Genomic DNA, 27292 nt, shown 5'->3' with positions numbered 1-27292 from the left:
ACAAGTTCTGAAAACTTAAAAAGAGTTACCAGACTTTACATGAAGACCTTATGAGTCTCTCTAATGAGTACTATGTAGGAGCTCTAGTATAGAAACGGGGATCTTAATTTGGGACTCAGGTGGGCTTTACATACTTATTATTCTGACTTTTGTCACACAAGACTGAGTTCCAGAGAGCTATGAAATCACTATTAAATACCAACAGATATACAGATTTTTATATTGAACACCACTAATTAATATACAAAGACCACAAATGTCAGTCTTTTAAAATAATTTGCACTCACATTTTAGATATTAAAAAGTTAATATTTCTCTAAGGATTTAAGAATTTAAAATTCTAAACTAAATTTCACAAAGGATAGCACGTTTACTTACTTTGGCAACATTTTCAACTGGTTTTCTCTAAGTTCTAATATCTGAAGTTTAGTTAATCTGCAAAACAAAATAAATCACGCATGTATAACAAAGATAAAGAATTTAACAAATTAATGCAATCCTCTAAAATTTTAAAGGAACCAATACTTATTGTGTAATTACAACGTGCAGAATATTGTATTAAAAATTACACAGAAATATAAAGGAAGAAAAGACTATTTTTGCTCCTCAGAATTAATGGGGGGGGGGATAAACACTTCTTGACATATCCAAAGCACAAAATAACTGCCCCAATATCCATCCTAACGAATTTCATGCATTTTTCTGAAAAAAACCTCCCCAGATTATTAGTCATTAGTAGATTAGAGAACAATAATTTAACTCTAGGGTTGAGCTCTGAGAGAGAAAAACAAAGAAACACAAGGGGACATGGAAAAGGAGAAAATCCTCTGGCACTTCAGTGACGCACATTCCAATAAAATTAGAGGATAAATGAGCAGATGAACTGGTCCAGAGGTGCTCACTAATGCTACAACAGCAATCATATTACAACATACAACGTATGAAGTCAGCAGGCTGTATACTTTAAACTTACACAGTGTTACATGTCAAATACATTTCAATTTTAAAAAGTGATCCAAATACCAGATACAGAAATCTGACAAGTACACGACATGCATATATGTATACACATACATACACATTTGTGTATATACATATATGTGTGTGCATACATACATATGTGTATATATGTAAATATATAAAGCACTATAATGTGGTTCCCATAGGACAGAATTCTTTTTTCTTTTTTGAAATACAATTGACAAACAACATTGTTAGTTTCAGGTGTACAAAATAATGATTCGATATTTGTATGTACAGTTGACCCTTGAACAACATAGGCATCAAAAGTCCAATGGGACCGAGTAACCGCTTGAGCTAAAGCCAGCCCATAGCTGACCCTTGAACAACATGGATTTGAACTGTGCGAATCCACTTATACACAGATTTTTTTCAACAGTAAATACTATGGTACCACACGATCTGTGGTTGGTTCAATCTGTGGATTTGGAACCTTGGATACTAAGGAACTACAGATATGGAGGGCCAACTATAAGTTATATGTGGATTTTTGACTGTGTGGAAGATCAGCACCCCTAATCCATGCATTGTTCCAGGGTCAACTGTATTGTGAAATGGTCACCACAAAAAGTCTAGTTAACATCTGTCACTATACACAGTTACAAAAATTTTTTTTTCTTGAGATGAGAACTTTTAAGATCTATTCTCTTAGAGACTTTCAAATACCACACAATACAATATGGTTAACTATAGTCACCATGCTGTACATTACATCCCCATGATTTATTTATTTTATAACTGGAAGTTTGTACCTTTTGACCACCTTCACCCATTTTGCCCACCCCCGCCCCCTCACCTCTGGCAACCACCAATCTTTTCTCTGTTATCTATGAGCTTGGGGTTTTGGTGGGTTTTTTAAGATTTCACATACAAGTGAGATCATATGGTATTTGTCTTCAAGACAAAAAGATGACTACCATATTAACATGTATTTGGATAGCATTTTCTCTAGCAATTAATCTAAACACAATAATAATTTGATACCTATTGTTCATTTACTGATTCATTTTTCCACTAGAAAAATTACTCAGGGACTACAGTATGACAAGAATCGGTCTAAATTCAAGCAGGGAGCAATGGGGTGGACCCCAGAAACACATTTTTCTTTTCTCCAGAACTTTGATTCCAGTGAAGACAGATAAACCAATAATTAGATCATTTTAAAAAATGTGTAAGTGCTAAGTGCATTCTATCTCAAATATGCAAAAATTATCCCGATTTAAATAAACTCCCTATTTTTACATACTTTAAAACCAAGTGTTAAATTACATTTTTCTTTTAAATTTTCACTGCTTATTTCTACTTGGGAAAATAAATTCCAAGACAAAATAACAAGTTCTAAAGAAACTATAAAAACTACAATGCTTGGAAATAATTACAAAAGAAGAGCCTATGAAACTGTAATTAATAGTATTACTAAAGCAACCTGTAGTTTTGTAAACTTTACAAGAGCTAACAAGAGAAGGTTTTAGAAGAAACTGTAATTTACCTGCCAAAATTAGCTGGCAAGAACTCAAGGAAAGCGTCATTCAGATATAACTGGGTTAGGTTTAACAGCTGAGAAAATCCATCAGGAAGCCTATGTAAAATAAACCAGAATTTAAATTTAATTCATATACAGAATTTTAGTTTCTTATTAAAATCTGTCTAAGAAACTGTCTAACCAACACATGTTCTTAACAGATAACAGTCACCTCTTCACTTTTATGAGTGATCCTCAAATTGAGATTTGTCTTTTATAATAACTTACCTGTTTCAATGTTTACACCTTCATCATTTTTTAAAAGGAAGTGAGGCAATATTTGTCTCAATAAGATAAAATCTGCACTTAACAGTCAACTATGAATGAGCCACAACACACAGAAATGTATTCAGGCCATGACTACGATATATCAGCAGACACTCTTGAAATTCACCTTATCTAACACCAATCCAAAGGACTAGACAAAGAATTCTAAAATTTGACAGTATTGACTTTTGGGGCTGGATAATTCTGTGCTGTCAGGAGGCTGTCTTCTGCACTGTAGGATGTTTAACAGCAACCCTAGCCTCTGACCCACTAGAAGCCAGCAGCACTCTCCACCACCACAAGTTGTGAAAACCAAAAAATGTCTCTAGAATTTACCAAATAGCCATAAGAGCAAAACAGTCCCTATTTGAGAAACACTGGTTTAGATTATTTTCAATTTCAATATTTGGTCCCTAAAAAAATCAAATAAAGATTGTATAATTTTATAATGACCAAATGGAAAGAAATAACATTAAAAGCTGAATGACATTTAAGATCATATAAGAGCCTATAAGTAGCTTTACTTTTATTTCCTCTGGCTTACAAAAGAAATTACAAATCTAGAACTTGATGCTACAGCAAAAATTTCAGATGAAGGTAAAACATCATCTTTACATGTTTGTCCTTTACGTGTTTCCCTATGTTTGGAAAAACTCGTTAAATACAATACTGTAATATGTGAAAGCTGGTTTCAACTTTCAACTTAGCTATACTAAGCTATGGTTCACACTATTCACCTTTTGCTTCATCATTCCATTTTTGCAAAATTTAACAGCTTTGGTGCTAAGAAAGCATTCTGCTTAAAGCCATTACCATCATAAAAGAATATATGTGACCTCTGGTATATAGTACAACCAATCACATGGCTTTTCCCTTTTTTTGTTGTTTTTACCTTTTTGACCCTTTGGTTTCTTTTATTCATTTCAAAAGTTTGAGTGTGCCACATACATTGGATTTGCAGGTGAAGACATTTTTATATTGTTCAAGTAACATTGAGCTAGGAGACCTGGATTCTAGTCTCATTTCTGACATTTACTATCTGTGAGACTTGGGGAAAAGCACGTGCCTTATCTGTATGGACGTCAAATTTACCTCTGTAATATATGGAGTTAGAAAGAGTAATTAAAAGGCTCCTTTTTAATCTAACTAAAATTTTGTGCAGATTTCAGATTGGTATTAACTGTTCATTAAAATGTAGAAAGTAATATTCTACTATATCATACTTGCTTTATTCACAAAGGTAACTTTTAATTCAACAGAGAAGAACTCACTTGGAAATAGGATTTACACTGGCCTCCACAACTGTCAAAACTTTACAATTTTTTATATTTTCTGGAAACTCCTGTATTCCTAGAAAATGAACAAATAATCAATGATCAAGTGAAAAGAATCTATTACAAAGGAAAAAATCATAATGATATTAATAATTAATGTACACTTTTCAGATTCAAAATTTACCAACTGAGCAGATTCTTGATAAATTGACAACACCAACGTCAAACGAACAGAACCATCTGCACAACAATTTCTCTTCGTTCTTTTGCCTCTTTATGACTACTGCTAATTATCTTGTTTAGTTTTGCCTTCCTTTCCTTCTCCCAGCTCTTCTGAAAATCAGTGCCTTCTCTATGTGGTATTAAGGACACAAAATTCAGAACAATTAAGCATTCTTTGTTTTTTCACATAAAAAGATGCATTAATTTAAAAAAATTTTTTATTGGAGTATAGTTGATTTACAATGTTGTGTCAGTTTCTGCTGTACAGTAAAATAAGTCAGTTATACATATACATATATCTACTCCTTTTTAGATTCTTTTCCCATATAGGTCATTACAGAGTATTAAGAAGAGTTCCCTGTGCTATACAGTAGGTTCTTATTGGTTATCTATTTTTTATATAGTAGTGTGTATGAAAGAGGCATTACTTCTTAATTGCTGGGCTCCAGATTGAGCTGGTCCCTAATACATACAGGATAACAAAGCTGAAAGCAAAGCTGAAGATAGAAGAGGTAGAAAATATGTATCAGATATGCCAGTGGATATGCCTGACGCAGTTGTACACCAATACTTCTGTAAAATACAACACAAATGTGACAAGTCAAATTATGGTAGAAGTTTCTTAGCACTTAATCTTATCTCTTCAACTTATCTTAGCAAAAATATAGCAACAATAATTTGTGAACTAGCAACAAATCCATAGAGAAACTTTAAGTAGTACTGTTCTAATCTAGACTAGGAGTGCGAATTAATAACTTTTAAAAATATTCAAAAAATTCTGTGTTATAAGACTCATTCCTCCACTAACATAACATGTATATCAAAGGGGCTGACACTAAAGGATCATTTAAGGCTCTTTCAACTTCATTGATGTATGAGTCTAAGCAAGTTTACTACAGTGCCCAAGTACAGAATTTCAGATCATGAAAAATGAATGATACAAAATCATCAACTGGCAAATATTACAGTAATAACTGATCAGTCAAAACTCATCAATGGATGCTAAAATTAGTGGGTTAAAGAATGAAGAAAAACAGTATACATTTATATAGTCTCAAAGTTTCTCTCCCCAAAATACTTATTAATTTTAAGAGGGGGAAAAAGTGAAGAAATCTCATACGCACCACTTAAACTGTTTCAAAGTTAGCATCAGCAGTTAACAGCATCATCACCGGGCAACTAATCTTAAGACACACTGACAAGGGGTACAGCATCTACTGTCGTGTTCCTGCCCCAAACACCCAACCTGAATTGAATCATAAGCAAACATCAAACAAATCCAAATTAAGGGAAATCCTATACACCTGGCCAGTAATCTTCAAAACTCTCCGCGTCTAAAAAGATAAAGACAAAGAAAAACTGAACAACTACCCAGGTAAGAGGAGATCAAAGAGAACTGACTGTGGTAAATATCCAAATCTACTTCACACACACACACACACACACACACACACACACACACACACACACACACAGGAAAAATCTGAGTAAGACTGGGGGGCTGTATTAATGTCAATATTATTACTGTTCTATAATAACTGCAAACATTACCATTGGGGGAAACTAGGTGACAAATACAAGAGTACCACTCTGTAATGTTTCTTAAAACTGCATGTGAATCTACAATTATCTCAATAAAAATTTCAATTTAAAAAATCTGGGCTTAATGATCCTTAAGGAAAGGTTTTATCATTGTTGTTTTATTAAAATTCAATTTCCCTAACAGTTTCAAAATGATTCTTTTTTTTTTTTCAATTTTAGTTTAAGGAACTTTTGCTGGAATTTACAGAGTTCATGTAAGGCTTCAAATCAGAAAATGTTAACATTGATGGATATCTAATGATATTAAGGAATTACTGTCAGCTGGTTCTCTTTTTTTAAGTGTGATAATAGAGAGTTTCATCTTAACATATTTATACATGAAAGAGGTTGTCTTATTTGCCTTAAAACAATAAGAGGTGGCAAAACAGGAGGTATAAATGAAACTATAACATACTGATAAATTTTGAAGCTGGTTGGTAGGCACATCAGGTTTATTGTATTATTCTCTCTACTTAGATAACAAGATTAACAAAAAAAGGACTTTAAAACAGCTATTGTACTTAAAGGAAAAAAATGAACAAAATGGAGAGGAAAAGATTAAATGTAAGAAATAGAAACTTTACAAATGATAAATACAATATGTGAATGAAAAATCCAAAGGACAGGATTAAAAGATTAGTCACTGTAGGAGAACATGTCAGAGAGACAGGAAGACATGGCAACAGAAAACAGCCATTCTGAAACACAGAGGGGGAAAAAATATATGAAAACCCAGGGATACATGGGACAATGTAAAGCAGATTAACATATATTTACCTGTCTTTAGAAGTTTGCTTATCAGGCACCACTAAGAGTACATGCTCTGTGAGGGGAGAATCTTTGCCTCTCTTGTTCACTACTGGAATAGGACATGGCACATAGTTATCAGTATCACTAGATAACGTCCAAATTCTTTTCCAGGGTGGTAATATCAATTTTCATACTACAGTACCTATTTATATTCTTGTTGACATTTGATAATGTCTTTACTTTTTGCTAGTATAAGGGGTTGAACCTTACCAGAAATAATAGAAATATTAATTAAAACTAGATATTTTCCTGATATTTCCTAGAGATGCTGAACACATTTTCACGTGTTTAATGATTTAAATTGAAGTACAGCTGATTCACAACATTACGCAAGTTTTAGGTGTACGGTATAGTGAGTCCGTATTTTTTTACAGATTATACTCCATTAAAAGCTATTACAAGGCAATGGTTATAATTCCCTGTGCTGTACAATATATCTTTTTTTTTTTGCAGTATGCGGGCCTCTCACCACTGTGGCCTCTCCTGCTGTGGAGCACAGGCTCCGAACACGCAGGCTCAGCGGCCATGGCTCACGGGCCCAGCCGCTCTGCAGCATGTGGGATCCTCCCGGACCAGGGCACGAACCCGTGTCCCCCGTGTCGGCAGGTGGACTCTCAACCACTGCGCCACCAGGGAAGCCCTACAATATATCTTTGATGTTTATCTATTTTATATATAGTAGATCATATTTCCTAATTTCATGCCCCTATCTAGTCCCTCTCCCCTTCCTGGAGGAATCAAGCTCCTTGACTTCACACCATACTACAAAGCTACAGTAATCAAAACAGCATGGTACTGGCACAAAAACAGAAATATAGATCAAAGGAACAGGGGAGAAAGCCCAGAAATAAACCCACACACCTGTGGTCAATCAATCTACAACAAAAGAGGCAAGAATATACAATGGAGAAAAGACAGTCTCTTCAATAAGTGGTGCTGGGAAAACTAGACAACTACATGTAAAAGAATAAAATTAGAACATTCTCTAACACCATACACAAAAACAAAATCCAAATGAATTAAAGACCTAAATGTAAGACCAGATGGTATAACAATCCTAGAGGAAGACATAGGCAGAAGACTCTTTGACATAAATCACAGTAATATCTTTTTGAAACCATCTCCTAGAGTAATGGAACTAAAACCAAAAATGAACAAATGGGACCTAATTAAACTTAAAAAGCTTTTGCACAGCAAAGGAAACCATAAACAAAACAAAAAAGACAACCCACAGAATGGGAGAAAATATTTGCAAACAATACTACCAACATGGGATTAATCTCCAAAATATATAAACAGCTCATACAGCTCAATATTAAAAAAAAACCAACAATCCAATCAAAAAATGGGCAGAAGATCTAAACAGACATTTCTCCAAAGAAGACATACAGATGGTCAAAAGGCACATGAAAAGACTCAACATCGCTAATTATTAGAGAAATGCAAATCAAAACTACAATGAGGTATCACCTCACATGGGTCAGAATGGCCATCATGAAAAAGTCTACATAAAAATGCTGGAGAGGGTGTGGAGAAAAAGGAACCCTCCTCCACTGTTGGTGGGAATGTAAATTGGTACAGCTACTATGGAGAGCAGCACAGAGGTTCCTTAAAAAACTAAAAATGGAGCTACCATATGATCCTGCAATCCCACTCTTGGGCATATATCCAGAGAAAACTATAATTCAAAAGGATACATGCACCCCAGTGTTCACTGCAGCACTATCTGCAATAGCCAAGACATGGAAGCAACCTAAATGTCCATTGACAGAGGAATGGATAACAATGCGGTATATATATACAATAGAATATTACTCAGCCATAGAAAAGAATGAAATAAGGCCATCTGCAGCAACATGGATGGACCTAGAGATTATCATACTAAATGAAGACAGATAGAGACAAATATCATATGATATCGCTTATATGTGGAATCTTTAAGAAAAAGAAAGATAAAATGAACTTATATACAAAACAGAAATAGTTTTGTAAAGCTACAAGGGAAAAAATCTGAAAAAGAATATGTATATACATACACACACACACACACACACACACACACACACTTACACATAAACACATACACAAATGTATATGCATAACTGAATCACTTTGCTGTACAACTGAAACTAACACAACACTGTAAATCAACTATACTTGAACTTAAAAAATCTTTTAAAAAAGGGACTTCCCTGGTGGTCCAGTGGTTAAGACTCTGCGCTTCCACCGCAGGGGGCATGGGTTTGATCCCTGGTCAGAGAACTAAAATTGAGCTAAGATCCTGCATGCCGCATGTCACAGAAAACAAAAAACAAAAAACTCTAGCTCCATCCACATTGCTGCAAATGTCAGAATGTCATTCCTTTTTACGGCTGATTAATATTTCATCATGCACACACACACACACACACACACGTATAAAACATGTCTTCTCTATCCATCTGCTGATAGACGCTCGCATTGCTTCCTACTGATCATTTTTATTTCTTCTTCTTTGAATTCTCTGTTCACTACACATTTTTTATTGGATTCTTTTAATTATTGATTGTAAGCATTCTTTAGAAATACTAGTATATCAAATGTTTTCTCACAGCCTGTCATGAATTTTTACTTTATATTTTGTCATGTAGAAATTTCACTCCTTTACTGCTGTGCTTTTAATATTTGAATAAAACATCTTTTCTACTCCGAAGTCGTAAAAATATTTTTCTACATTTTCTAATAATTGTAATTTTTGTTTTTCATATTACTTAATCTGCAATTTATTTTAGTATATACTGTGAAGTAAGGCTCTTTGTTTTTACTATTTCCCATATAAAAACACTGTGCCAACACTTATGAAATATTTGTTTTCCTTATTCCACTGATTTGTAGAGGCATTTCTGTGTGTCATATTCCATTTGTAGAGGAATTTTTGTGTGTCATATTCCATGGTTATGTTTCTGGACAGTCTTTTCTGTTACCCTCTTCTACTGATCTGTTCCATAGTTTTATGTCTTCCTGTTTAGATCATCCTGCACTTTTCTTTTTTTTTTTTTTTTTTTTTTTGCGGTACGCGGGCCTCTCACTGTTGTGGTCTCTCCCATTGCGGAGCACAGGTTCCGGACGCACAGGCTCAGCGGCCATGGCTCACGGGCCCAGCCGCTCCGCGGCATGTGGGATCTTCCCGGACCGGGGCACGAACCCGTGTCCCCTGCATCAGCAGGCGGACTCTCAACCACTGTGCCACCAGGGAAGCCCATACTGCACATTTTCTGTTAAGTTTATTTCTAGGTATATATGATAGATGGATTACATTAATGACCACTCACTACTCCCTATTACCACTCTCTGAATGTGATGTACCAGCTCCTCCCAACAAAATGCGAAGTATAATTTCCCTAATCCTGATTCTGGGCTCAGCCATCTGTTTTGGTTTGGCCACTAAAATGTTAACACAATTGATGAAATCAAGGGTTTAAAAAAGCCCTGCCTAATTTCCACTAGATCTCAGGTTCCCCTAACTGTCCTATGAGGACATGCCTGGGATGCCTGGGCTAGCCTGAGAGAGGATGAGATCTACAGCAGAGCTACTCCTGTCATCCCAGCAGAGAATTTCCAACATTTTAATTTAGACAGTCTTTATCTATTTCTGTTATTAAAGTTTTATTACCCTTATAAGTTGAGTCAAGTACTTTCCTCCCTTTCTAATCTCTAGAATAGATTTTATAAATTAAGGATTATCCCATTCCATGAAGGTTTGGTCCAACTTTTCCCTAAAATTAGGTCTAACAGTTTTTCTGACCACTAATTTGATTTAGTATTTTCAGTTTTCTATTTCTTCTTGAGTTGATTTTGGAAATTTTTCATTTCATGTAAGTTTTAAACTTTAGTGGCTTTATAGCATTCATTTTCTTTTGAGTGAAAAGTCAGTTTTAAATAAAATTATGGTAATAGGGATGTGAGAGATGTTGCTTTTTGGAGGGAATGAGGGATAAGAATTTTCTTAATGCTGAAATAAAAACTTGACAACCCTATTACAAGTCCCCAAAATGGAAAAACTTATCTACAAAGCATTCCTTTACCTGCACATTTAATACTTCAAATATATATTTTAGGGCATTTATACAATGAATTACTTAATAGTATCTGTATGCTTCTTATATTACTGCTAATAGGTCTTATTTATTAGGCTGACTCAATTCTCTATTCTAAACACATGTAACTACTTAGTATACTGTACTTTTGTACAACTCGTTAAATTTGACTTACCCACTAATAATAACATTGATTTTTTTACACTAATTTTTCTTCTTTCTTTTCTCTCATTTATTTACACACAAAATATTTAGTGTTACTGAATCCTATAAATTTAGGAGTTAAATTCTTATCAGTTCTTCAACTAACAAATAATTTGCCTCAAGTGATAATTCTACTGAGGATACATTAAAATAACTCTCCTAGGTGGCAGGCCCTAAGGAATATCTGGTAGCAGCAGGGCGCCCATGGTAGATGTGGGAGACACTGAAGAATAGGGCAAAAAAAGGAAGGAGGCTTCAATAATTATGAAAAAGGTGTAATGAACTTTAAAAAAATCACTATATTTAATTTCAAATGACATGTATTTCATTTCTCTTGAGTAAACACCAAGGAATGGAATCACCAAGTTCATTATATGTCTATTGATGTGTTGAATAACACTGATTTATTTTCAACTATCAAACTTGAATGCCCAGAATGAGTCCCACTTGGTTGTGGTGAATAATTCTTATCATATACTTAAAAAAAAAAAATCCACATCTAGAGGAAAGGTGGGAGGAGGACATTCTACACTGTCCTCTTTAGAGCCTGACTTCATTTTCATACTCAGCTTTACATATCATTTCACTGGTTTTTATTAAAGTCTATAATGTATCTTGAAATAGTCTACGTAAATGACATTATTCCAAGAACTGTAATATTTTTAGTACATGATAAAGTCTATCTAAGGAGAAAAAGACCAAAGACTACAGTATGTTCTACTGACCTAAAATTTTATATGGAGAAAGATAATTTTAAGAGTTCTAGGACTTCCCTGGTGGCACAGTGGTTAAGAATCTGCCTGCCAATACAGGGGACATGGGTTCGAGCCCTGGTCTGGGAAGATCCCACATGCCGTGCAGCAACTAAGCCTGTGCACCACAACTACTGAGCCTGAGCTCTAGAGCCTGAGAACCACAATTACTGAGCCCATGTGCCACAACTACTGAAGCCTGCGCGCCTGGAGCCCGTGTTCTGCAACAAGAGAAGCCACCGCAGGTGAGAAGCCTGGGCACCGCAACGAAGAGTAGCCCCCACTCGCCACAACCAGAGAAAAGCCCACGCGCAGCAACGAAGACCCGACACAGCCATAAATAAATAAATAAATAAATTTATTTAAAAAAAAAAAAAGTTCTATGTTAGACTTCTGCAATTTAAATTTTTAATGGACAGTAATGCTTATAACATCTTCCACAAATACATATACTTCATATTTTTCAAATTTTAAAGTACTTTATTTCATAGCATGTGGTTTATAAAAATTAACCAATCAGTATCTATGAAATAGTAACTCTAATTTCAGATACATCGTAGTAATTTTTTCCTAAGCAAGTAGTTTTGAAGTACTCACTGGTTTCCTGCTTTTACAAATTGCTAGCAATGTATTCACTGTGATTTCAGTTCTTACCATATATATGTTCAGGTTCCAAATCTGTATCTCCGGTTCCCCCCTCTCTCCTTAACTCCAAATAAGAATTTTCAAATGCCCTTTAGGTACTGTTAGGTACCTTAAATAAAACATGTCTTGAACTGAAATTATTTATTCTCTATATTATTCAGCAAATATGCACCCATGCTATGGACTGTAGATACTGAGACATAGTTCCTTTTCTTGAAAGCGAAAATGTAGCAAGAAAAACAAATATTTTCATTCTATTGGCTTCCTTCCTTCCTCAGTAGTGTTCCTTCTCAGTATCTTTTGCACCTTTCTCTCCTTCCTCCAGATCTCTTAATGTTGGGTTGCCACCAGGGCTCATTCTTTAGTCCTCTTTCAGATTCATGGCCTTGTTGACTGTATCTAATCTCAGGCTCTATATACCATCTACATGCTGGCAATTCTCAAATATGTATGGCTAGCACATTTCCCTTTCGACTGAACTCCAAACCCCTCTGAACATCTGTATATCTTATTTTAAATGTAACATGTCCAAAAATGAGCCCCTGATTTTTTTCCACTAAAAATTATGAGTCCCAGAGATGTCCCCATCTCAGCTGGCAGCACTCTATCCTTCCACATGCACAGACCAATACCACTGAGATCATTCTTGACTCTTATCTCACATCCCACATCCAAACCATCATGAAATCTTGTTGACTCAACCTTCAAACGTATCTAGAGTCTGTCTACATCTCACTACTTCCACCACTATCACTAGAGGCGACTGAAATAGCACCTAAACTGGTTACTTTTCACCCTTATACCATACTGTTTCTACACATAACCAGAGTAAACCTTTAAAATGCAAGTCATTTCATGCTCTGAATGACCTGACTCAAACTCTTCCAAATGATTCCATTTCACTGAGAGTATATGTCAAAGTACGTACAAATGCCTACCAGGATCTACATTATCTGCTGCTCCATATCCCTACCTTTCTGACCTCTATTCCTATCACTCTCCCATCTTGCTCACTATATTTTAGCTACCATAGCCTTCTGTTTCTCATACATGCTATGGAGACTCACACCTTATAAACTTTACGCTGGCTGTTTCTTCTTTCTGGTACATTCTTACCTTAGAAATCTACATGGCTAACTTCCTCACTTCCTCAAGCCACTTTCTCAATGAGGCCTACCCTCAATGCTTGTAGGCTTGTCTCCAAAGAGAACTCTTTTTATCCTTGTACATAAAGTATGCAGAACCTGAATTTCATCATGAGTTACTTCTTAATTCTCTAACAATTTCAGCTACCTGTTCCTTTTTCATTCCCCCTTAACTTCAATAGTGTTCCTTCTTTGTCATATACTCTTTTATAAGAATTTGACTCTTGCTAAAGCTCAGTAAAACGAAGATACTATAAAACATGGCTATCCTCATATTAATCTATTTTGGTTACAGAAGAATTCTCCCTATATTGCTGAGAAAGAGAAAATACCCCTGAAATCTAGGAACTGGTCTTGTACTATCAGCTAGTCCTTGTCTTACTACGAACAAGCTGCATTCAAAAGGAGGCCTTGGCATTTTCCTGTTGAACTAAGCAATTTCATTGAATACCAATATTAGACAAGGCCATTCTTTAACCATGACAGATCAAGACAAAAGCAAATTTGTAATCATGTCTTGACAAAGATAAAGTATGAACCTTGTCCAAGCCACCCCTTATCCTAATGAGTGACAGCTGCTTTTTTACTGATTATAGTTTTAGCCTTGCTCTAATCTGCCCTCCCTATAGATGAGATTTATTAATATTCTCAATCACAGAATTACTCCTACTTCTTGATGGCATTCCATCCATAGCAAACCCTCATATTCTTAAACCTTCTTCCAATCACCAAGTACAAGCCCAAATCCTATAATAAGTCTTTTAGCACCCCCTGAGACTCCCCTTCCACCCCCATGGCTCAATCACGTGTAATCCTGGTGATCTCTGTTTGGAGGGCATCAACACTCCTCCAATGCCCTAAATGTACAATATAAGTTAATAGTGGCTCCTTACTTAGTGGTTTATGTATTTTAAAGGCTAAGGTAATTAAATAGTACAGAATGTAACACTGAGTTCCAGTCAAAACAGGCTAAAGGAGGAACTGCAAACTGAGATGATTATATTGGCTAGGGGATAACAGGTGTATGGTTTGGATCAGTTATAACACAGTGAATGGTAAGGCCTATGGCAAGGCACAGTGACTGCACACCCCACTTATAGTCTTCATTAACAACACACTTAGCAGTGACCAGTGATCACCAGCCTACATTTTTTAAGTTCCATGTCAGTTTAACACATGGTTTTTCTTCTTTCATTATCTTAAATAAGCTGATTTATTAAAACAGCTGAACTTAACCATTAACTATTAAGCAAATTAGCAATTTTAGAAATTTTAAAACAGAGAAAAACAGTGACTTCCCCAGCAATCTGTAATTTCCCTTGTAATCAATATAACTTCTTTGAACTTAAAGTGAAGAGGCTTTTCCAACATTTTGTCCCCAATCATCAGATTTTCTCAGGTTCAAGGAACTGCTTTCTGTACTGACCCACAAACTTTCAACCCATTTTTTCTGGACTTTTGGACTCGATTTTTTAAAAAGGCCTAATTAACCTCTCTAGCATTCCCATATCAGACAGAAAGATCTGAGCTACTCTTTCTGGTTCCTTTGCCTTACAATTCCTAGCTTTTAATCAGTGTGCTTATATAGAGAATTAACAACTAGATAGCCTTCATTTCTTTTTTCTCTCCTCTCCATCAGCTTTCTCTATCAACCCCTTTGGCAAATTGTTTTAATCATCATCCCCTACTGGTCTTCTCAAGAAGACAGGCCGTTTGAACACCACAGTTGATAATTTCTCTAACACCAGTTGCTATCTGCAATGGCTTGGAATAGCAGCTTGGTGAGCTTTTCATTTCTTTAAAAAGCTAACAACAAATCAAAACTTTAGACATGAAAGGAAAGAGCAAATTAAGACTCATAAATTAACACTCTAGCTTTATCATAGAATATAAATGATAAAAAAAGAATTCCATACAAAATGAAGACAAATATTAATACCTCAAATTTATATACATCCTATACATAGACTAGTCCACAATTTGGTCACCAGTCTCACGAGGCAAGACAGGAAGTGGTAATATTGATAATATTATGTATAGTCTAACCGAGAATGAGATTAATTCCCCAATATAACAACAGGGCAAATAAACAGAGAAGCATCGATTAGAGTACAATTCTTCTTTTTCTTAAATAAATGTTTTAATCACTAATCACATGTTACTTGCCAGTTGAAAAACACTGGAAGAAATATGTGAAAGATCAGAAACTAAGAAAATGTGAAAGTAAAAATCCTAAAACAAGTGCTTTTAAATAAATACAGCTTGCTGAAACACTAATGAAGTATGCCACAATGTTTCCTGCCTCCTTCCAAGCAGGGCATGTAGATAATAAATATGAAAACAGCATTTGGTATATTAAGATATACTAGAATATTATTAGATTGAACTGATAAAAACACCTAAAAGGAAAAAATAGTAGAGCTTGGATACAAGATTAAAGCATCTTATGCAAGATTTAACATGATGAGATGTAGTAATAGAGAAAAAATTTAGGGACACTTCAATTTTCTCATTCAGAATATAAGATGAAACTCCCATCCTTCTCTAATACAGTGGTCATCTTAACACTAAATGTAATTTTAATACTTCCAAAATCTGATAAACACTACTTTCAGTTAGTGTGCTATCCTTTCTTTTAAGCAAGTTGTTAATCAAATACGCAACTAGCAAAACTCAAATTTCTCATAACCAACCACATCAACTATAATATGCATGCTATTTTCTTGTTTTCAGTAACGTAGCTGGAGTTCCCTGGTTGCCTAGAGGCTAGAATTCTAGGCTTTCACTGCTGTGGCCTGGGTTGAATCTCTGGTCAGGGAACTGAGACCCCACAAGCCACAAGGCACAGCCAATAAATAAATAAATAACAGACTTGTATAAACATACACTTTAGGGTTACATATTACAAGTTAATTAAAATAATCTCAACTCTCTAAAAGTAAAGTGGGTTAATTACATCAGTTGTAATGATGACTATCAGATTAAGAATTAGGAATACAAGAATTTTTATCAGTCAAGGTAATGGTTCTGACATTATCATAGTTTCTTGTCTCTCCTCACTAGCTTTTTTCACCATCAATGAAATGTGGTTGCATTCAGACATCAGTTTAAGACTAAAAAGAGAAAAAAAAAAAAAACAAGGAAACAAGTAAAAGGCAAGGGACTGATTCTGCCGTTTAAAAAACAGATGAGATCACACAGAAAGAGAAGAACAGATAAATCAACTTAATTTTCAATGAAAATAAATTGTAAGGTTTTGTTGGCAACAATTATTAAAGCCATTCTCTTCCAGGGCAGAATATTTAAGTGCTTATCCTAAATCTTTTGGTCACATAGAAATTATCTCCAACTCCTCAAAAACACAAGCTGACACAGTTGTACAAAGCAGGTTTTCAATATAAGCAAGAAGGAACTGCTGAAACTAGAATGAAAAAAAAGAGAAACACTACAGTTCAATAGGTTGTCTTAACTCAAACACATTATTCTTCAAGAAGTTTCATGAAAGTCTAAGATATTAATTTAATGATGCTGCAGGGCCATAACTGCACCATTCTCAATTTAGAGTAATAAGTCTGGAGTGAGTGCATTTTCAGGAGGATATATGTAAGCGTGTTCATTATTGAGCCAAGTAATAGTTTCATATCATGAAGACTAGTTACGTGGGTTACTAGCCTTTCCCAGGTGCATAGCGTTTTATCAATAACACCCAGATTATTTCAGGTCTCTTTCCTTACACCTTAACATCTCTCATTCTAAAAGACCAAAAAGTAGAAAAGATACCCCTTTGGAGTGGAAGGTTACACTTGATGACTTCTAATGTCACAACAGTTCCGAAGTTCTATAACGCTACTTAACTGTCAGCATATGCAGAGCACAATGTAATGGATCAAGTTCATTTACTTTGGAATTTATCAAGCAATACTTGCCAATCTATTAAGCACAAGGAATGGAAAGAAATTTCAAACTGCCCTTAAAGAGAAGTTTCAAGCTGAGGAAATTTATTTAACCTAAAATAAAATCATGAGAAGAAAACTCACACAAATTAAAAACCAAATGACCCGAACTCCACAAAAATGACAATGTCACAAAAACATGGGCAAAGTGTTCTTGGTTTTGAAAGATCAAAGAGACACAACTGAATGCTATATGTGATCTTTAACTTGAAGGTGGGGGTAGGGTGAGCAAATAGCTAAAAAGGGCATTATTAGGCAACAGGGAAAATGTGACGTCAAATTTCTTGAGCGTGATAATGATATTGTGGTTATGTATAAGGATTTCCTTGCTCTTGGGAAATGCTTATTCCAATATTATTCCAATATATTGGAATATATGCTCATTCTAAAATTTTCAAGTGTCTACTTCTCTCTCCCTCCAAGGTAAGCACTTAACATTTTGGAATATATCTTCCATACTTTCTTCAACGTTTATCAAACTAAACAAACAAAACCAAGACTGTGTGCCCAGGAGAACAGTGACCATGTCCTTTTACTTTTCATCGTTAATTGTAATCCAACTCCTGATAAAGTATTTGGCACAGAGTGGTCTCTCAATAAATATTTGTTGATGTTCAATTCATTTATGTTGCACAACTTTTTTTTTTAACCTTTACCACTACACTGTGAATATTTTATGTCAGTATTGATGGAGCTACATTACACTCCACTCTTATGGATGCATCAAATTATGTAATCAACAACAGACATTACAGTTAGTTGTTACTAGTTTCTCACCATCACAAACAGGGCTATAAATATATATAAAAAAATAGATATAAGGGTATATAAATATGTACATGCATTTACCCACAGTATTTTAATTAAACAGTCATTTAAAATTGTTTATACTTACTCTCTGCCTTTAAATTATCATAGATCATTTATATATATATGAAAGTTAATTATGGTAGTACATTACAATCTGACTTTTTAATTCTTTTTATTTGCTAAAACACAATAGAAATTTTAATAATATAACATGTTCCCAAGTACAAAAAGTTAGGGGGAAAAAAATCTTACCATTCTTGCTGACATCCAGTTCCCTGAGATTAATGAGATTTGCAATAGATGCTGGTAATGTTGTTAAATCATTATCTGGCAAACTCAGTTTGTGTAGAGACTGACAGTTAAAAAGTTGCTGTTGAAACAAGGTAGAGAAGTATTTTGATTATTCCTTAAGTTTCCTTAAATATTTCAATTATTAACCTTTACACAAACAAATATTATTAATATCATTAAAACTGAATGAGTTATACCTACACAAATACCAGGGAAGATCTCTTATTATTTTATGCTATTATGGATCTGAACACAATTGGACTACTCAGAATGATTTATATCCTCACACTTCTGCCCTGGGTGAAATGCACTTAGTGAAAATAAGTATATGGTGTATTTTCTGCTAAGGTCATAAAAAATAAGTGGCTGTTAAATATGGTAAACTTTGGATCTTGTATTCCAAGCATCCTTATTCCAAAATGAAAGTTTATATAAATTAAATTCAAATATGTACAGCTGATTTTAAATGACTTAAAATATAGAATTCTGATTTGGGAGCACAAATAAATAAGGGAGCAAATATACTGTTATGCTAAAATCACAATAATGAAATGTGATCAAAATATATTTAACCAAAAGCAGTAAGTAAATGGGCTACTTCTAAGCCCCATACCAAAAAACTGTACAGAGCATAGAGGATTTTTAGGGCACTGAAAATACTCTGTTTGACAGCATAATGATGAATACGTGTCGTTATATATTTGTCCAAACCCACAGAATGCACAACACCAAGAGCAAATCATAATGTAAACTATGAACTTTGGGTGATTATGATTTTTCAACATAGGTTCATCTGTTGTAACTACTCTGGTGGTTTAACCACTCTGGTGGGCGATGCTGATAAGGGTGGAGGCCATCCATCTGTGGGGACAGGCTATGTATTTGGGAAATCTCTGTACCTTCCTCTTAATTTTGCTGTGAATCTAGAATTATTCCAAAAAAGAAGAGTCTTTAGAAAAAAACAAAACTATGCACAGGATGGCACTGAATAAGTCCTATTTAAGAAGAGCATTCTTCCAAAAATGGAAAATTGCTAGGCATGATAAGTGATTCAGTTATTTTCACTATCATAGCAAGCCTCTCTTTTCAACACAGTCCCCAGACTGAGACCTTGCTGGTGGTGATTAGAAAAAGGGACTAATTTTAGTCTTCCATTTTCTCTAGGAGAACTAGCTAAGGAAGATAAATTACTTGCTGAAAAACAATATACAAGGGAACAGTCAATTACAAAGCACCCTATTACAACTTAGGGGAGAAATTCATGAACATGCAACCCACAACCTTTAATATTTTATCCACATCTATACACAGATTTCTTTATAAGACAATCTTGGATAGCACTACTTTCAAAATGATTTTACTACTGGCCACCCAAAGAAAACCTTTTTCAAAACACTGCTGCCGGGCTTCCCTGGTGACTCAGTGGTTGAGAGTCTGCCTGCCGATGCAGGGGACACGGGTTCGTGCCCCGGTCCGGGAAGATCCCACATGCCGCGGAGCGGCTGGGCCCGTGAGCCATGGCCGCTAAGCCTGCGTGTCCGGGGCCTGTGCTCCGCAACGGGAGAGGCCACAACAGTGAGAGGCCCGCATACCGCAAAAAAAAAACCCAAAAAACAAAAAAAAACTGCTGCCATCCAGTATGTATATATACACACACACAAATCTAAAACAAATACTTTAAGTTACAATAGATACATGCAACCCTCTTTATTTTCTACTCTATGACAGTTAAGGTTGCCAGATAAAATACAAGATGCCTGATTAAACTTGGATTTCAGATAAACAATAATTTTTTAGTGAAAGTATGTCCTATATACTGCATGAGATACACTTATACTAAAAAATTATTCACTGTTTATCTGAAAAGTGTAATTTAATTGGGTATCCTGTATTTTTTATTTTCTAAATCTGCCAGTCCAAATAACAGTTCATTATTTGGAAATGCCCCATATATTAAATTGATTTTTATGAGCCACTAATGAGTCTTCACCCACAGCTTGAAAACCACTGCTGTGTGGGTGGTAAAGCTCTCTGACAAAACTATGGTAGCTTTCCACACAACAATAAGAAACTGAGGGGCTTCCCTGGTGGCACAGTGGTTGAGGGTCCGCCTGCCAATGCAGGGGACGCGGTTTCATGCCCCGGTCCGGGAAGATCCCACATGCTGCGGACCGGCTGGGCCCATGAGCCATGGCCACTGGGCCTGCGCTCCGCAACGGGAGAGGCCACAACAGTGAGAGGCCCGCGTACCGCAAAAAAAAAAAAAAAAAGATACTGAGTAGAGGATGAAGACAGGTTAGAATTTAAGGAAAAAAAAGTAGTCGCCACTAAAAAGTTTTAGCAAAGAAGTTGTTAATGTGAGATGATGTTTCATGGCAACAAACCTATTTTCTCCTGCTAGCTGCTCCTACATTTCAGAAATGTTAAGTCCTCCAAAACTTTTCCAAATAAACTGAAATGGGGAAAACAGAATACTACCTCTACAAAGCTGTTAAAAAGCAAAATTCTGATGTGATAACTGAAAAGACAATTTATCCTCAATAACTATAATGTAGATCAATGTCTCAGGAAAACTAGAAAAACATTAATTTCAATTCTTTGTCTAGTTAAATCTATTGGCTGCAGAAATTGTGCAGTCTTATTGTCCACCTTAGTGCCTAAGGTACTGGAATTAAATACAAAATTTTAAATTATTTGCACAAGTATTTAAGCAATTAACTTGAAGAGACAAAGGTTAAAAATTCTATCTAAAAAAATTTGAGTCATGTTGCACACCCTAAGGTGAAATTAAACCAAAAAAAGGGGAAACAATGCACACACACACACACACACACACACACACACACATACATATATATATGCAGCATTATGGCAACATTGGGAATATCATATTTCTAGGCATAAAAATAAGCAAAGGCAATTCTTGAAAGACTGGATTAACATACCTTTGGAAGCTCTTCAATCTGATTAGCATCTAAGTAGAGCTCCTCCAGAGTTTTTTCAAAAGTAAAAATCTCTTTGGGAACCTGTTCCAAACTGCAATGAGAATAATCAAGAGTAGTGACGGTCTCCTCTTCTCCTCGTAGACAACGACATGGTACCAACCGCACAAACAAACTTCGTTTTGTAGTCATTTTTAGACACTGCAATATACAAACAAAACTAAATTTAGCAAAAACATGTATTATAACAATTTTTCAAAACAAATTATTCCAATTCAATTCTCACAGTTTACATATCACAGATAAATATCTCCTCCCCAACACATTAAATAGAATGCATTTAACATTGCTTTATTATCAAATTTTATATATAGTGAAGTTCAAATTAAACTCAAGCACTTCTGTACTTCACAAAATGATCCATTAAGTAACCAATTATATGCTTCTATAAGCATAAAGACCCACCTCCCATAGTAATGAAAGTAAAAACAAAAATAAACAAATGGGACCTAATGAAACTTAAAAGCTTTTGCAGAACAAAGGAAACCATATCGAAAAGACAACCCTCAGAATGGGAGAAAATATTTGCAAACGAAGCAAAAGACAAAGGATTAATCTCCAAAATATACAAAACAGCTCATGGAGCTCAATATCAAAAAAACAAACTAATCAAAAAATGGGCAGAAGACCTAAATAAACATCTCTCCAAGGAGGACATACAGATGGCCTAGGGGCACGTGAAGGATGCTCAACATCACTAATTATTAGAGAAATGCAAATCAAAACTACAATGAGGTGGGACTTCCCTGGTGGCACAGTGGTTAAGAATATGCCTGCCAATGCAGGGGACACGGGTTCGAGCCCTGGTGCAGGAAGATCCCACATGCCGTGGAGCAACTAAGCCCGTGCACCATAACTACTGAGCCTGCGCTCTACAGCCTGCGAGGCACAACTACTGAAGCCCGCATGCCACAACTACTGAAGCCCACGGGCCTAGAGTCTGTACTCCGTAACAAGAGAAGCCACCACAATGAGAAGCCTGGGCACCACAACGAAGAGTAGCCCCCGCTTGCCACAACTAGAAAAAGCCTGTGTGCAGCAACAAAGACCCAATGCAGCCAAAAATTAATTAACTAAGTAAAAAAAAAAAACTACAATGAGGTTATCACCTCACACTGGTCAGAATGGCCATCATCAGAAAATCTACAAACAACAAATGCTGGAGAGGGTGTGGAGAAAAGGGAACCCCACTGTGGAGAACACTATAGAGGTTCCTTAAAAAACTAAAAATAGAACTACCATATGAGCCAGCAATGCCACTACTTGGCATATACCCTGAGAAAACCATAATTCAAAAGGACACATGCACCCCAATGTTCACTGCAGCACTATTTACAATAGCCAGGACATGGAAACAACCTAAATGTCCAATGACAGATGAACGGATAAAGAAGATGTGGTACATGTATACAATGTAATATTACTCAGCCATAAAAAGGAATGAAATTAGGTCATTTGTAGAGATGTGGATGGACCTAGATTCTGTCTTACAGAGTGCAGTAAGCCAGAAAGAGAAAAACAAATATCGTACATTAACACATATATGTGGAATCTAGAAAATGGTACAGATGAACCTATTAACAGGGCAGGAATGAGACAAAGACGTAGAGAATGGACATGTGGACATGGGGGTGGGAAGGGGAGGGTGGGATGAATTGGGAGATTAGGATTGACATATATACACTACCATGCGTAAAACAGACAGCTAGTGGGAACACACTATAAAGCACAGGAAGCTCAGCTCAGTGTTCTGTGATGTCCTTAGATGGGTGGGATGGGAGGGTGGTGGGAGGGAGGTCCAAGAGGGAGGGGATATACATATACATATAGCTAATTCACTTCGTTGTACAGTAGAAAATAACACAACACTGTAAAGCAATTATAAGCTAATTTAAAAACAATTTTTTTAAAAAGAAACATGCTTTATTAGTCTGCTCATCCTCAACAAGAAAAACCCTAATACAACAAAGATATTTCTTTAATTTCTGACTAAAAGCTGTTTCTCAATTAAGAACTTGACTCTATGTAGTTCTGAGTAGAAAGTGGGAGTGCAAAGATATTTTCAGGTCTTCTAACCAGCCATTAACTTTCCTGTAACTCTCCCACATCAAAATTCCAATCTAAGCCAAGTATATTTTGTTTCAATTAATATTGTTCTTTTAATTTTTCTAAAGTTTATAGGTCTTATATGTGTATAAGTTTACACAATAGAGAAGAAATTTGCTCCAGTAAAGTGTAGACTTCATTATTTCGATCTAATTGGGGGGAAAGGCTCAATTCTGAATTAGAAAATTCTCAAGGCTAATTTTATTAAGAACACAACGTTCATACAGAGATTAATTCCAACTAGGAGGCTAACATTATACTACCAAAGAAAAGCCTACATCAATAAATGATTGCTAATTAATGTTGTCAATTCTTTGTAAAAGAATAATAAATTCTTGCCCTAAGCAGAAGACTCTATGAGAGTATTAGATTACTTCTACCCAGAGCCAAGGCTAGGTTGAAGCCAGTGCAGCAAATGCCTCAGGCACACACACACACACACACACACACACACACACACACACACAAACTCAGTAATCAAATTAAATATTTTAATGCAATATCTTTTTAAAAAATCCAAATCACTGAAAAATAATCCATTAATGACCAAAATGGTAAATTTAAAAATAAAGACAGAATCAGTATGACCAATTTTTTTTCTTTTGCCTCAGGCTCCAATGTGGCTCTGCAAGGCACTGCTTCTAACTCTTCTAATTATATCATATTCTTAAAGAGTTTGACAATAGGATAAGTATTTCCCTTGCAATTAAAAAAAAACAACTGACTATTCTTACCATGTGTGCCAGGCACTGTGCTAAATTCTTTATATAAACTGTATGTTTCAGGACTTTCCTGGTGGTCCAGTGGTTAAGAATCTGCCTTCCAATGCAGGGGACATGGATTGATCCCTGGTTGGGAAACTTAAGATCCCACATGCCGTGGGGTAAATAAGCCTGCGTGCTGCAACTACTGAACCCACATGCCACAACTAGAGAGCCCTTGTGCCGCAACAAAACATAAAATAAAATAAAATATTAAAAAAAACTATGGGCTTCCCTGGTGGTGCAGTGGTTGAGAGTCTGCCTGCCGATGCAGGGGACACGGGTTCGTGCCCCGGTCCAGGAAGATCCCACATGCTGCGGAGTGGCTGGGCCCGTGAGCCACGGCCGCTGAGCCTGCGCGTCTGGACCCTGTGCTCCACAACAGGAGAGGCCACAACAGTGAGAGGCCCGCGTACCACAAAAAAAAAAAAAACCCTATATGCTTATTCTCATTTCATCCTCGTGTATCTTTCTAAGGCATGTATTATTATTATCCCTATTTTTCCAAAAAGAAACTGATTCTGTGCTTGTAGTGCACTATACTGCTTCTCAATATATAATGATATACTTGAACTCAGATTCATGAAATAATTCAAATATCAATAGGTCTTTACTACATACTTTTCCTTTAGGGTTTACAAAAACAAGCTACCGATGGGGTTCAGGACAAACCACCCCAAAATATGGCACCCCAAAATATGGCACCCCAATATATGGCATACTGAATATTTTAAGCTAAAGGAGTTTGATAAAATAGCAGAAGCAGGAAGGTCACTCTGACCTTCCACACCATTCTCCCCTGAAACAGGTAATAAAATCCTCCTGTGAAAGGTGCCCTCCCTATACCAGGAGGTATCTCTGAAGACAAAGGAAGAAGAATTCTAATGAACAGGACTTGTTAAATCTCCCCCAGTTTACTACACTTACTTCATACTCTTTGATCTAAAGTATTTCTACACAACTGTCCACTTCATCAAACACGGCATAAAAATACTCAGGTTTAACTGTTTCTTTGGGTCTTCCTTTCCTTACAAAGGCTCCCTGTGTCACTTAAAACTTGCATTAAATAAATGTATATATTTTTCTCCTTTTAATCTGTCTTTGTCAGTTTAATTTTCACACCCAGCCAGGAACCCTAAGAGGGTGAAGGAAAAATTTTTCCTCCTTTACACTATGATGTCAAACATCAAATGATTCTATCTAAAATTTTTGTCTCATGGGGATGTAATGTACAGCAAGGTGACTATAGTTAATAATATTGTACTGTATATTTGAAAGTTGCTAAGACAGTAGATCCAAAGCTCTCATCACAAGAAAAAAAATTGTTACTATGTATGGTGACGGATGTTAACTAGACATATTGTGAGGATCATTTTGCAACATATACAAATACTGAATTGCTACGTTGTATTACTTGAAACTAATACAATGTTATATGTCAATTATTACCTCAAGAAAAACAAAAAATTACTTTGTCAATAAAGTGTACTGAATTTGCTTAATCTCTGTTTATATGAAGGTGTATTTTACTGATAAGAATAAGCAGTCTTATTGATCTAATAAGAATTTAATCCCTAAAGGGGAATTTAGCTTATACTTGTGTTTAATGAGATAATAAAAAAATATTCTAAAAATGAATATACACTTTCTTTTTCAAGAGATTCTAAGACTTCAACTGATAATGAGTTAGGGGGACACTTAAGAAAAACGGGAATAAAACTCTATCTGCTCTGTCCAATCTGGTAGCCACTAACCTGAAAATTCAAGTTAAATCAGACAAAATTTTAAATCTGGTTTCAGTCACACTGACCATATTTTAAATGCTCAATAGCCACAGGTGGCTAATGGATACCATACTAAATAACAGAAGATACAGAACATTTCTATCACTGCAGAAAGTTCTAGGAGGCAGCACTAATACAATATTTCAAACTATTATTCTGGTTCATATTATAACTACTGTATGCTTATATTTATATGATAGTATGCAATAACTTGCAAGATATGGCCTAAAAAATCCATTTTCCAGAAATCATAATAGATTTGGAAGTATAACTCCCAGCTGAGAATAAGGGACACGAAATGTTATTACCAAATGTACATGGTTTAAGAGTGTAGGGACTTCCCTGGTGGTTCAGTGGTTAAGACTCTGCACTCCCAATGCAGGGGGCACGGGTTCAATCCCTGGTCAGGGAACTAAGATCTTGCATGCGGCACAGTGTGGCCAAAAAAAAAAAAAAAGTGTATTTATTTTACTATATTTATTTAAATCATCTGTGCAGGGCACTTGAGGTAGGAGGCAATTTACAAGGCAGAATTGTTAATAAAGGTAAAAAGACTTCCAAGACTTTTCTGTAGTGGTAATCATACTGCAGAACTTCTCAGAAGAGACCATGAATTCAGAAAAAGATTAGACACACAGCTCTAGGAAACTGCAAAGAGTTTACATCTCAAGTGAAAACTTCCTCAAAAAAACAAAAACAAAAGAAAACTTCCCCCCCAAAAAACAAAAGAAAACAAAACTTCCTGTGGACAGAGACAGTGGAAAGAGCAACTTAGACCTCAGAATAAATTCAGTGGGCCTGAACCAATACAAAAATGGATCCCAATTTAGACTAAAAACTTCTGATTGATAAGAAAGGAGGGGGACCTTAATTATTGAGGTCACAAGAGGAAAGTACCATATGAAAGGGAATGAATAACAAGACCCAAAGAGATCCTCCCTTACACAATACTACAAAGAAGTAATAAACCAAAGGGAGAAAGACTGGCCTGATAGGAACAGGAAGTGATCAACATGGGACCGCTAATTAGAATTTTAGTGTTGTGATATAAGAGGCACTTAGAAATC

General features: G+C 35.6%; 1 protein-coding gene across 6 annotated transcripts in view; it reads right to left on the bottom strand.

Annotated features, from left to right (window-relative positions):
• Nucleotides 1-21715, bottom strand: part of ERBIN (erbb2 interacting protein) — a 70232-nt gene extending 48517 nt beyond the window's left edge. For 5 of the 6 annotated variants that reach the window (XM_065874940.1, XM_065874939.1, XM_065874942.1 and 2 more), the window contains exons 1-5: nucleotides 21518-21706; nucleotides 18534-18651; nucleotides 4081-4159; nucleotides 2510-2599; nucleotides 379-435 (exon numbers count right to left, since the gene is read on the bottom strand). In XM_065874940.1, the coding sequence (XP_065731012.1) occupies nucleotides 379-435; nucleotides 2510-2599; nucleotides 4081-4159; nucleotides 18534-18651; nucleotides 21518-21706 (533 nt within the window). Of the gene's footprint in view, nucleotides 1-378; nucleotides 436-2509; nucleotides 2600-4080; nucleotides 4160-18533; nucleotides 18652-21517 lie in introns of all 6 variants that reach the window. The other variant, XM_065874944.1, reaches the window with a different exon arrangement.
• Nucleotides 21716-27292: the final 5577 nt, after the last annotated feature.

The sequence above is a fragment of the Phocoena phocoena genome, chromosome 3, assembly GCF_963924675.1.
Source record: "Phocoena phocoena chromosome 3, mPhoPho1.1, whole genome shotgun sequence".
NCBI classification, from domain to species: domain Eukaryota; kingdom Metazoa; phylum Chordata; class Mammalia; order Artiodactyla; family Phocoenidae; genus Phocoena; species Phocoena phocoena.
This window is presented reverse-complemented; position numbering and strand designations above follow the sequence as displayed.